Raw genomic sequence first — 14102 nt, 5'->3', positions numbered from 1 at the left:
TAAGTCATTCATCAGTTTGTATAACAATTTAGCTGTTCAAAACCATTAATCTTTTTTTTTTTTTTTTTTTTTTTTTATGACCTGTACTTTTAATTCTGCAAATTTAGGACACACATCTTCTACTGTTTAACTTATTGTTTAGTTGAAACACAATGTACAATCATTTAAATCATAAAATATAATTAATTTTCAGTGAAATTAAAAGGAGAAAAATATTTTACAGATATTCACTTTCTTTTATTGCTGATGTATGATTTTTGGAAATAACATTTATTTTTTAGGATCACTTCTGGTTTAAATAAATAGGTAATTCTATAATTTATAGTATACTCTGTTGTTTAGAGAGAAAATAAGTTTGATCAACTTATTGAATTAAGTTAAAATTGATTTGATAATTTACAAGCTTTTATTTAGTTTTCCTGTTGTCTGTCTGTCTGTAGTCAATCTTGCAAGTTAAATTCGACCAAACTCCAGTAGTTGCATTGACTTGAAATTTGGCATACTTATGTAAATTGTGTGACAATACCTCAATACCTATATATTGTGTGTATCTGGTAGTGACATCCTGGTAGTCCGGCCAGGATCGTCTCCCCAGGACAGTACTGTTCAACGGTTAATGGCATTGACTTGAAATTTTGTACAAAAAGTACAGTCAGCAAAATAAGCTCGTATTAAAAACGAAATTTATACTAAAACCTTATTGATATAAATCTTAATGTTTTTTATAAAAAATTAAATACAAAGTGGTAAAGTTTTATGTGTAAAAATATTTATTAAATTATTATCTTAGTCATATGGTTGCATATTAATGTACATTTTTACTACTTTGAAGGTGCTAACAAGTGTTAACAGTTGAAAACATTTTTAAAGGACCACCAGCAATGACCACTAAATATTACAGTTCTAAATTATTGTAAACAACTTAAGTTTCTTAGTAAGATGACTAATATATTGATGACTAAATTAGGAATTTATGTAAACACACCACCAGGCAAATTTTATTGTTCTAATAAAATAATTATGAAACTGCACCTTAGTCACTAATTTTCCGAATTGAAAAAAAAAGGGCGCGAGTTTCGTAACCATAGAGCAAAGGAAGGAGTGTAGCTTGGCTATTCTGGCTGAGGTGCTGGGAGTCATAAACATTGAAAGGTGAATTACCTGGCTGTAGCCGGAGCGCGCGGCGGCACCTCTTCTCGAGAACACAGTAATTGTACTCCAGTTTGTGCTCGTTCGGAGGCACCACAGGAGGTATCGCCTCCTCGCTGATCCGATCCTCTTCCTCATTGTTCCCGTGGTTTTGTGTACCACCGGCTTCCCCAGATCGTCGCTCCGGCACGTTTAAATTGTAAAATTTGCACATTTTTCTTTCAGTCATGTTATTTTAAATATTGTACTAACATGTTTCACTAACGGCCTAACCTAGGACACGTTGCGGTTTCTGAGGTATCGGCAGGTCACGAATATAAACTTTATAATATTTATGTACAGTAATTAAAATAATTCTTATTATTTACTAATAAACTCTATTAAATTGATAATATATCTAAAACCAGCCTATTATTCCCTCTTTTTCTGTTTATAACCTTTTTCTAGCCGTCATCAGAATTCAAACTGTCAAATCAAATGTCAGCACCATGCGTCTCATGTGACTAATTTGTGGTGTCCTTTTGAATAGGAGTAAGCAAGAAAACAACGCAAACTACAATAAGTAAGACTGAGATAGCATGAGAAACAAAGCTGCTTTTAAATTCAGTAATATAATAATAATCAGTTCCAATACACGCAGCACTAGTTCGATTATTTCACTATGGTTGACATCATTGTGATGATGGTCACATTGAAAACACCTAGTATTAAATTTCGCAACTTAGAAAAAAAGCGTTCAATTGTCGAGCCTATCTATGCAAGTTTAAAAAAAAATTACAATGTCAATATATTGTCAATGTCGTCGGCGGGACAAAACGAAAACACAGAGGTTTTCTGATATTTTCCGTGTAAATCAAATAAAACCATCACCACGAATATTATAAGACTCAATTTTTATATGCACGACTACTATTTACCTTAGAATACCTGTTTTAATGTCATATAAGTCGTAACTTCGCTGTGTGAGATGGCTAAAGCAGAATCAACTTCACGTAGCGGAGTAGAGGGCCTAAACGTCGATTTTATGCGATCACTGGTGAAGCAATACTCTGAACTGGTAAGCCCTTACAAACACAAGTAAAACTCACATATCTTAACTCTTATAACTGCAAATTTTCAAAACTTTCTTAGGTTATGTTATTGATGTTATATTACAGCAAAATAAGCGTTCTCTGAATCTAACACTCGCTGTTCACTCAGCTCCCACTTTTCACATTATCAACACACAGTAACCATAAATTTTACTTGACATGCACTTAATGTGTTTGTAAACTTCTCAAATGCCTCATCATTACACAAATGCTTCATTTACCTTACAGGGTTTGTGGACCAGTGCCTTGTTTTGGGCGGACGCAGCAGGCGCGGCTAGCAAAGGGTCAGGGACGGCCAGCGGGGATGATGTATGGTTGCTTGCCAGTGCCCTGCTGGCTAGGGGGAATACCATAGGGCTGCTTATGCTGTTACCTCTAGAGGGCTGCACAGGTATGAGTAAATTATTAATTATAAAACATCTGATATTTACTTCTTGAATGAGAGTTATTGTCAAATTATATGCAGAAACTTGTGCCTTGTTGACAATTATTAATTAAACATGAATAAATTATTTATAAATTTATAATTTTTTTGTGATATTTCCATCATAATTGTAGTAACAAGTGGTAGCCATGTTTAAAAAATAACAGAGTGGCCTGCACAAATTTAATAATGATCCATCCCTAGTCTTCGGAGTACAGATTATAATCTAAAAAATAAAATACAACAAAATATTTTATAGCAACACCAATTAGAAGTCCTGTGCTGTCCTATTGGACTTAATTCAAAATACAGTCTAAACCGTTTATAGCGACACAAGTTATAACAACATATTACATGTAAAACCAAGAAAAAAGTCCCATACAATCTTTAATACCAAAATAAATAACACTGGTTATGATGACAACATATTGATGTCACTTTGATGTTGTTATGAACGGTTTTGAGTCGTAGAGTACCAGATTTGCAGCACATTAAAGATTTGTATGGTGCAGGCATCACCTCCTCTGCCTCGGCGTGGCTATGCGCGCCCACCTCGCCACACAAGAGGCATCTGTGGCCCTCTCACTGATGGAAGACTGTGACCCTGCAATCTTGGAGCCCAAGAGCAGTGACCAGACTCATAATGTAAGTGTTATTTGATTCTACAAATAATTTATATTTATATAGCACATAGAAACAGAATTTTGAGCAAATAGAATTGTAATGTGCTTCATGATTGTACAAAAAATACAGTAAGAAAATGTTTTTATTCAGAATGGATGAATTCATTACTTAAATAAATTTAATTTAAAATAATTAATATTATTTAATTTGAAATTTTAATATTGGAATTGTATTAATGTATCTATTTTAAAATGCATGTATATATATATATATATATATATATCTATACTATAATCACATTAGGATAAACACATAGATGCGAAACTGAGCGTGTCCGAGCACATTACATCAGTTTTTTTAAAGTTGTTAGAAGGCATGTCCCGTGACGCTAATCATAAATATTTAACCTTTTTGAGTAACTTTCAAATCAAAGTGTGTAGCAAAAACTTAAAAGCACTATTGTTAGGGGCTGTTTCACCATCCATTGATTAGTGTTAACTGACGGTTAAATGTGATGTTGTCTCCGTCTATTTGAACAAACCAAGTAGATACGGCATCACATTTAACTGTCAGCTAACACTAATCAATGGATGGTGAAACAGCCCCTTAGTGTAATGTTTGTCTCGGCAGCGAGCGCTGGCTGGGGTGCTGGTGTGGCAGGCGCGCGCGCTGTCCGCGCTGGAGCGGCGCGAGGCGGCGGCTGACGCGCTGTGCGCGGCGCTGCGGGCCGACTGCGCCTGCGTCGAGGCGCTCGCGCTACTGCACCGGCAGCGCGCGCTCACACACAAGCGAGGTGACATACACACACACATAATAAATCTGTCACGCTGTTCTTTCTTTTTTCTTTTAAATAATCGCACATGACATTAATACGTATTACTCAAAATGCTTCTGTATGTTCTATGTAGAGGTTAGATTCTAAGGTTTTCGTATTGTGTACTGAATCTTCCAAGTTTAGGTATATTTCATACCTTAGCTGCTATTTACTCTTAAACTACTAATAATTCTCAAGCAATCTTGCCGCTATAATTTTCCTTGTGATTTGACTATTTAATACTTTACCATTCTGAATTTTTCAAATTTTCCACCCAACAATTTAGATTTTAGAGGGGGGGGGGATTTCAATGAAAATTTGCACTTTAAGTTGAATATTTCGCAAACAGATCACTGGTAACCAATAAAATTTCGCAATTGATTGTTCACAATTGAAAGTTACCCTTTTGTTATTTTATTTACTTAAACTTTCGATTTGCTTGTTATAAAATTCAAGTTGATCATTCCAAAGTACTTATATAAAAAATCGGTCAAGTGCGAGTGCGAGCGACTCGCGCATGAAGGGTTCCGCACCTACGTACAATATTTAAAAACAAAATGTTCAGTAATATTTTTTGTAAAAAGTTCTAATACAGCTCTAATTTTTTGCTGGCGGAACTTTTTGCCCTTGGTTACCAAAGTAGGTAGTCGTCAAGACGAATCAAATGAGACCAAAATCGATGCGGCCTTATACAGTTCCTATGGCCAACATCTAACTTCATCATCAGATCAGCTCTACGTCATAATAATATTGCATTGTCATCGGATTTATACATGCATGCAAAATTTCAGCTGAATCGGTTGAAGATATCCACTTCAAGTTTAAGTTAAAATATTACAAGTTAATAAAATATATCACCAAAATGTAAGCACTAGGTGCAAGTATTTTGAATAAAGACCAATTTAAAATTCTCATCCTCTTTGGCTGTCGCCCTGTCGGGGGCTGTATAGCGCGCTTTAGACTCTTGCCATGAGCCGTGAAAAAAAAAGTGGCTGAACGCGGTAATTCGGCCGACGGCGCGCACTTATTATGAATTAGTGAATAAATCTTAACCTGATTTTAAATTTTGACTTTGTAATAAATAGCGTTACTTAGTATGAATTATAATGGTCATTTTTAGTGTAAAAAACATTAACCACAGCGGCTGTGAGTGCTTTATTGAAGTTGGCTTTTGTGAAGTGTGTGTAGTGTGTGTCGGAGGTTTGGGATCATAAATTGTTATTTAGTCTTAATGCTGCACAAAAAAATAAACCACAGTCTTAGAGACAATTATTGTAATTATCGAAGGTTTTAAATAGCACTAATAATAATCGCAAATTAATAAGTAAGTCATCTGGCAGCCTAGCAACCAAAAACCTCTGAATGAAACACGTTTCTTGTATGACGATGACGAACCCTTTTAATTTTTAACTTTTTTTTTAAATATTTGTTGTTTTAGCGCCTAGCGGCCACTGTAATACATAATCTGTAAAAATTTCAAGTGCCTAGCTATTACGGCTCAAGAGATAGAGCCCTGTGACAGACGGACAGACAGCGGAGTCTCAGTAATAGGGTTCCGTTGGCACCCTTTGGGTAAGGAACCCTAAAAAACTAGCGGTTATGTTCCAGAGATGGAGCTGATAGAGTCACTGCCGCTCAGCAGCCAGCTGGGGGCGGCGGAGGGCGCGCTGCTGCGGGGAGCCCTGAGGGACCGCGTCAGCCGCCACGCGCCGCCGCCGTCGCCTGCCGTCGACCCCGTGAGTTACATCCCACTAAGGCCTAGGCCGCACTACGGCTATTGCCTTCGTCGATCAATTAAACTAAAGCATGTCACATACTAAGCAGATACGATAAGATATCTGTATCTGAACGCATATCTGTCAATATCGCTCCCTATACAATTCAATGAGCTAACACACACAGCGCAGATAACTTATATTTTATCGTGAAGTATATATCGACACCGACATATATCGAAAGATGGCAAAGATATTATCTATGTATATAAATTGATCTGTGTATAATATCTGCCGATATAAATATGGTATAGTATTTTATCTGCAGATAGATACAGGTTGATGTGAGAGCCCCGCTGCACGCGAGTAAATCTAGAAGAGATAAACACGAAAACATCCTGTATAAACAATCCGCACCAAAATACAAGTCGACTCAGTGTGAAGGATTTAGACTGAATGTATCGTCTCGAATATTATCGTATCTGCGTAGTGTGTGACATGCTTAATGCAAGGGGCCGCACCGGCTTAAAGTATACTTAATTAACAAAGTCAAACGGCTAAAAACTGCGGCAGTGCAGCCGATTTTATGCCGATCCAGTGGGAATATCGGAATAAACTAAAATGATGTCCAGCTGTCTACATACCAAATTTCATTCGCATCAGTCGAGCCGTTTTTGGCGTGAAGAATGAAACAGAGAGAGAGAGAGAGAGAGACAGGCGCGTACGCACGCAAGCACACACATACTCACAAACTTTCCCATTTATAATATTACTAGCCTGTGCCCGCGGCTCCGTTTGCGTGGATTTCGTTTATCACTATCCTGCGGGAACTGTGCAATTTTCCGGGATGAAAATTATCCTATGTCCTTTCCTGGAGTCAAACTCTCTGTATACGAATTTCATCTAAATTGGTTCAGCGAGTAACAAACAAACAGACTTACAAAACTTTCGCATTTATAATATTAGTGGGAAGTAAGTTTATTATATTTACATAGTTTTGGTCAAAGAGCATATAACCACTACGTTTTAGTTTTGGTCACTAACTGTCTCACAAATACAACATTGTGTTATAACATGGAAAAGAACCCAGCTAAGTGGAAGTCGGACTCGCGCAGGAAGGGTCCCGTACCATTATCTATACAAAATTTGACATTAGCAAAAAAAAAAAGAATTTATTTTATTTCAATTTAATCATTTATTTTTAAAGTGATTATACAACTAGATTCTGTGAATATTTCTAGCGTCTACCTGTTGCTGTATTAATATCGAGCAAAAAAAAAAAACAGCAAAACAATCACGTTTGTTGTACCTATGGTAGCCCCCTTAAATATTTATTTTATTCTCATTTTAGTATTTGTTGTTATAGCGGCCACATAATAATCTGTGAAAATTTCAAGTGTCTAACTATTACGACTCAAGAGATAGAGCCCTGTGAAAACGGACAGCGGAGTCTCAGTAATAGGGTTCCGATGGCACCCTTTGGGTACGGAACCCTAAAAATAGCTTTTTAATGACCAGGTTATCCCAGAAGCGGAGGCTGCGCGGGCGCGTATGGCGGAGGCGGCGCAGTGCCGCGGGCGCCGTCTCGCCGCCAACTGCGACTGGGCCGGAGCCCTGAAAGCTTTAGGTGAGACTCTCACGTCACATGAGGTGTGCTAATAATTATATGATTAACCTTTCGTGGCTTTTAAAATTTAATTTCGGAATTTTAATAAATCTCATGAGAATTCCCGAAAGGTAAGAATGTACAGTCAGCAGCAGAAGTAGATGAGCGGTTATCGTACTCAAAATGATCTAACTCTCTTATCACCTCAGCAGTAAAGTCTATGTGTACATAGATCATTTTTAAAACTGTAGCCGCTCATCCAGTTATTTGTGACTGCACATAGTAGAATTTATTGTTGTGTGTTGCTTTTGAAACTGTACACATACACATCCTAGTCTCACGGAAATATCGAAATAAAATAAAGCGTATATGCTATTCCCGATCTAGCCAAATCCATCGTGGAAAAATAAAAATGTCAGTTATAATGTTAGTAAGATTTTAATAGTAATAAAATATGTATTGACTCTTTGGGGAAGACCTATGTATGTACCTACGTCTTTAGGCTGACGATGAAGGAAAAGAAGAAAATTTTATTTTCACTTCTCATGCTCGTAAAGTTCGTGTTTATGCTGGATCTAAAATGACTTTTTATGCACTAGTGCATAAAATAAAATCTTCGTCTAAGACCAAGGTAATCAGGTGTCAACAGCCACAAACAAAGAAGTTTATATATTTTTTTCATCATTTTTAATTTATATAAAATTAAAAATCCAAATAAATCAATCTATATTAATAATTTCGTCCAGGGGTACGGTAGACTCGAACGAAATGCACATCAAATTGAAGAGCGTAAAAAATTAGTCGATCCGAGTCGACAACATATATCCGCAAAATTCGGATTATGGAGAATTTCGTTAAATTCTAATGGCACTGACAAACAAACCGCAGTCGCCATCTTGGGTAGTTAATAAACGTTCCGTTTCATACTAGCTAGCTCTTAGATACGGCTCGCCTTCAACACATCGCGTGCGTCACGCCAAAAAAGTATCCATTACAAAGAACTGTGACTCATGTGACTGTGTAAAACGAAACGTCTTGCCGGAAAACTTGAATGGATCTTATTAAAACTCAAAACTATCACCAACTACCTTCAACTATAACTATCTTCAGTTGTTGACGTTTGTTCCGAGTCGACAACTTGTAGGTAGAAAATTCGGATTTAGCGAGTATTTCAATAAAAAATGGAATAAATTACTGAGTATATATAATGGCGTTGCGAAGTAAACATGTCAAAAGTCATCACATCAAAGTGGCGTGAGTGTCACGTCATCACGTGTCACAGGTTTGCATTTCGTTCTCCATTGTGACCTTTTAAGGGCCCCACACACGGTACGATTCGTCGATTTTCATCAGATCGATCGTACAGACGGATCGTACCTTATATGGGGCCCTTTAGGTCTAATTTCTTTGATTATGAGACAGACATACGTAGTCGGTCCCAAAGTTCTGTCACTGGCACATTATTTTTAAATTTAAAACATGATTTTAAGAAAATTTGATTGAATTCCATTTTTGAATGTTTGTCAATTATTTTAAAACAATAAACAGTCATTCGCTGCAATTTCTCACGATGGAGTGGACGTTGAAAGAAAACCGAATAGCTGTTTTAGCATTGCACCGCTGTGGGCACTCGCCAAGTACCATTTCAAGTTGCTCAAAAATGTAAATATAACGCTTAGGTTTGTGTACCGTACGATTGACACGTACAATGAAGTCTCCAGTGTTGAGGACAAGAAAAGAATTGGCCGGCCTCGCTCCGTACAAACACCAGCAGTGATCAAAGCGATCAAGGCACGCATAGCAAGAAATCCTGTCCGAAAACAGAAGTTGATGGCTTGCAGATGGGTGTCAGTAGAAAAACCGTCAAAAAGGTTTTAAACGAAGATCTTAGTCTGCGAGCATACAAAAAATAGAGTGGGCACTTACTTAATGCCCGTCTAAAAACAATAAGGTTAAAAGATCCCGGAATTGTTAAAGCGGTACGCGAAAAAATCGACACCGTGATATCCTCTTTACAGACGAAAAGATTTTCGATATTGAAGAGAAGTACAATAAACATAATGATAGAGTGTACGCTAGGAGCTCTGAAGAGTATTCTCTGATCTTATTACGGGCCAACTGAGGTTCATTTTTGCGAAAAAGGGGTCAAAATCAGTGCGAAAGTGTACCAAGAGACGGTTTTGGATAAGCATGTCAAAGATCTGCCCAACACGCTATTTTCAGGTCATAATTTTGTGTTCCAGCAGGATTCTGCGCCAGCACACAAAGCCAAGACCACTCAAGCCTGGTTTGGCCGTCAAAAAATCGACTTTATAAGACACGAAGATTGGCCTTCCTCCAGTCCGAACCTTAATCCTCTGGACTTTAAAATTTGGCAGGTCTTAGAGGGGAAGGTCTGTGCTAAACCCATAAAAATTTGGAGAGCCTGAAGTCATCTTTAAGAAAAGCAGTCGCTGAAATAGACATGAAAATGGTGCGTGCTGCGATAGACGACTGGCTGCGCCGATTAAGGGCCTGTATTAAAAACAAAGGAAGTCATTTCGAATAATTTTAAGTACTTAAATTTATTTTTTATTAATGTACTTTAAATTGGTATATAATTTATTAAAAACTGATTGGTACTTTTGTTTTTATCATTATTTTCATTTGTGACAGAACTTTGGGACTGACTACGTAGTTATTTGGGCAAATAAGATTTAGGAGAAATATCTACTGGTGAAATACCGATACGTAGGTTAGCCGTTAAAGTGTTTGTGATAATAATTAAGGCTGGGAATATACGTCAGATTTTTCGATAAGTACGACAGTCTTTACTGGCAAAACATTTTTTCAAACATATTATTATGAGTCTAAATTTTACCCGAGCGAAGCCGGGTTTTCATCTAGTAAAACTAAAAAATATAATGATATAGTAATGCATGAAAAATAAAATGTACTTACATAGTAAGTGAACAATTGTTTCCACTGTTGCTATTTCGTTTCCTCGCCATCGAAGTGAAAAGCAGAGTGTAAAACTCGAGCATCAAACCCATTTTCCCCTCGATGTGTCTATCCACCCTCGCCATACCGGCTCGGGTGGCTATATGAACGTCTTGGGTAAAATGGCTCGTTTTATGCTCTTGTTGTACAATCTACTACTGAGCAAAAATCGTGACTAAATATGTAATAAAAGACATGAAACATAAGGACAGCCATAAAAAATAAAACAAAAGAAAAATAAAATACATTTCGTTGGTGATGTCGTTGTTGATGAAAAAGATGAGGATGATGATTAACTGGCCCCAGACACTGTGGACCCCTGGTGCTGCGCGCCAGTGCGAGCGGCCTGCCTCGTGGAGCTGAAGAGGAGCGCAGAACTGTTTGCGTTTGCTCATACCCTTGTGGACTCCTACCCGCATTCTTGGACCGCTTGGTTCGCTGTCGGCTGCTACTACTACTTGATAGGTATGTCAACACTTCTTAAAATTGATCTGGGATGTTTCAGCACGAGGTTGGGTTAGTCTAATCGAACCTTTACAGGGCAGTGGCCGTGTTGTCTAGCGCTGATGTTCGCGATCGCATTCATCATCTGTTTCTACCCTCGTGTTGCAACGTGTGATAGAAAGGAACGGTGAAAACGATTGTGATTCCAAGTGCTTTAGACAATAAGGCCTCTGGTATTGCAGTCCCTGCAGCGATGCCATATATATCAATGTGTTAAAAAGACTTGTATTGTAATGCCACTAGGCCAATGGGCGGGCCACATTGCTCGAGGAACAGATAACCGTTGGGAGAGAAAAGTCCTCGAGTGCCGACCACGAACCGGAAGACGAAGCGTTGATCCCTCCCTCCCTCCCTCTAGATGGTCTGACGACATCGTGAGAGTTATGGGCAACCGGTGTATGAAAATATGATTGTGGAAGTAGCAACACCAAAACAATTACCTACAGGATTTCACAAATAGTCACATAACACACATTTTAAATTTAACTCAAAATTTTAACTGACTTACCGGGTTTAAATGTAATATTTTGTAATAAGATTTGTATCTTGGATGGAATTTTATGTTGAAGGTGTCAAATACCACCTAAGCAATTATTATAAACTAGCTTTTGCCCGCGGCTACGCCCGCGTGGAATTCGGTTATCGCGCGCTGTTCCCTCGGGAACTGTGCATTTTCCGGGATAAATAGTAGCCTATGTCACTCTCTGGTCCTTAAACTATCTCTATGCCAAAAATCACGTCGATTCGTCTGTATGTATATGGATAGAATTTCAAATAATATCAGTAGTAAAAAGTATTTCATCTTATTTTAAAATTGTAGGGAAGAACGAACTGGCGCGTCGGTATCTCGGTAAAGCGAAGAGTTTAGAGCCGGGCGCGGGCTGCGTGTGGCTGGCGCAGGGACACAGCTTCGCGGCAGACAACGAACACGACCAGGCCATGGCTGCGTACTTCAAGGTGAGGGGGTGACTGACATACTGCAATTATACTGTGACAATTTTAAAATTCTAAATGAAGACACTTCGATGTATCTTTACCCACATCATCATCATCTATCTAAAAAAAAGGAAACAGATAACGGTCCTCAACTCACTAGTACCTCTATTACTATCCACAAGTAGAAACGGTAGAGCGTTATAACAGAACTATAATAGGCTAGAATCCTTAAAAATATAAAATTTGCAGGTGGTAAGACCTTGTGCAAGGTCCGCCCGGATTGCTACCACCATCTTGCTCGCTAATCCTGCCGTGAAGCAGCAGTGCTTGCACTGTTGTGTTTCGGCGTGGAGAGTAAGACAGCCGGTGAAATTACTGACACTTGAGGTATCCCATCTTAGGCCTCTAGGTTGGCAACGCGTCTGCAATCCCCCTGGTGTTGCAGGTGTCTATGGGCGGTGGTCATCTCTTACCATCAGGAGACCCACTTGCTCGTTTGCCATCCAGTCGAATAAAAAAATATATAAAATTAGGCCATCCGAAAATATCTGTCTTTTTTTTGTTAATCAAACAAATAATTATGGACATATAGCCGGTTAAAAATCCGTAACGTGTTACCTTAGTAAACTTTTTATTAAGGCGTGACGTTACAGGTCGCCCACTCCCGAACTTTGGCGCGCTTCAGCTTTGTCATTTTTAACCCCGACGCATAAAGAGTTGTGTTATAAGTTTGAACGCTATGTGTGTCTGTCTGTGGCACCGTAGATCTTAAACGGGTGAACCGACTTGACGCCACAACAATAATGCTGGTTGTTGGAACCTGACTATAGTCTTTAAAATAAGATTGATTTATTTTCATTGTACGTCGCGTTGGTTCACAGGCAAGTCAGCTAATGGCGGGCAGCCACCTGCCCCCGTTGTACGTCGGCGTGGAATGCGCACTGCTCAACAACTTTACAATGTGCGAACGGTTCCTGCTGCGGGCTGCTACACTACATTCCAGCGCTGAGGTAGTTTATTTAGCTAGCGTTATTGTAAAAATTGGTTATTAAAGGCTTAAGAAGAAAAAAAATTCAAGCTTGTATTATCAAATTGTGATTAGAATACGATTGTGCACACGTATTATGAAATTACATTGTCAAAATAGTGTGCAGGTAAATAAAAATACGTATTTCAGTACGAAAAAGTTCTAAAGCTTGGAAATGTTTAAATTATATTACGAATTTTACATTACAAAGTGTGATTTGAATGACGTATCGTTTATATTTTATTATTTGTTTGATTGTTCTTGACTTTGGAATATATATATTTTTTTTTGCACTAACTACGTAACCAATATAGTACTAGTTATCCTACCGTGTGGCGTGCATTGAGGTAGGCAGCACTTTGCTTTACACTAGCAGCTGCCTACCCTTGGATACGGTATTTGACAACTCCTGATTTTGCCGTATCTTAATATTATTATGAAAATATAGATAACAGATAGTGTTTTAGCGAAGAGTAAAATTTAAATCGGTTGAAAATTGGATTTATAGTGATGTTTTGAAAAATCTATATACCTGTCTCTTTCTCAAACGCTTTTCTCTATGCAGCAAGTATGGCGGTACTGGCGTGTGACGTCACATGCAGTATGTCTTTCTCTGTCTAATCTTGAATTTCAAACCATTATAACTTTGTTATTTGTAAAGGTAGCTTAAAATGGTTTTTCTATTCGATAACAGCCATTGTGTAGTTTTAATTTATAAACACATACAAAAATAGTCAAATACCGTATTGGCCAATGCACGCCAATCCGACCCACCTATGTATATACCGCACTTAGGTGCGGCCACATGCAGCCGCTCGACGCTCGAATCTGGTCACGTGACATAGCGACAAAGCTGAAAATGACCTGGTCTTTTATATGTACCACTGGCACTACTGTCACAAAGATTAAGAAACCAGCTTCCAAGACTAAGATAATTTCTGCAAGCAGCCATCTTGACGCTGCTATTCGACGCGGCGACTTGAACGCTGCTTTTTTGAGTCGCGGGAAATTCAAAATAGGGTCACGTGACCAGATTTAACGCTGCAAACGAGCGATTGCATGTGGCCGCACCTTATGCAAATAAAATAAGCGGTATTTGACCAACTCCTGATTTTGCCATATCTTAAAATTATTATGAAAATATAGATAAACAGATAGTGTTCAGCGAAGAGAAAATTAAATCGTTGAAAAATTGGATTTATGTGATGTTTTGGAAAAATCTATATACCTGTC

The 14102-nt window shown here is 38.1% G+C and overlaps 1 protein-coding gene across 1 annotated transcript; it reads left to right on the top strand.

The window, feature by feature from the left end:
* Nucleotides 1-2046: 2046 nt before the first annotated feature.
* Nucleotides 2047-12852, top strand: LOC141440299 (cell division cycle protein 16 homolog; the record flags this gene model as incomplete). The annotated part of the gene is given in 10 exon segments (XM_074104769.1): nt 2047-2206; nt 2469-2586; nt 2589-2631; nt 3177-3309; nt 3919-4081; nt 5711-5838; nt 7336-7444; nt 10709-10867; nt 11727-11863; nt 12724-12852. Coding segments are annotated over 10 exon segments (1209 nt in total), but the record flags the coding sequence as incomplete, so codon positions are not given.
* Nucleotides 12853-14102: the final 1250 nt, after the last annotated feature.

This window comes from Choristoneura fumiferana, chromosome 22 (assembly GCF_025370935.1).
Source record: "Choristoneura fumiferana chromosome 22, NRCan_CFum_1, whole genome shotgun sequence".
NCBI lineage: Eukaryota > Metazoa > Arthropoda > Insecta > Lepidoptera > Tortricidae > Choristoneura > Choristoneura fumiferana.
This window is presented reverse-complemented; position numbering and strand designations above follow the sequence as displayed.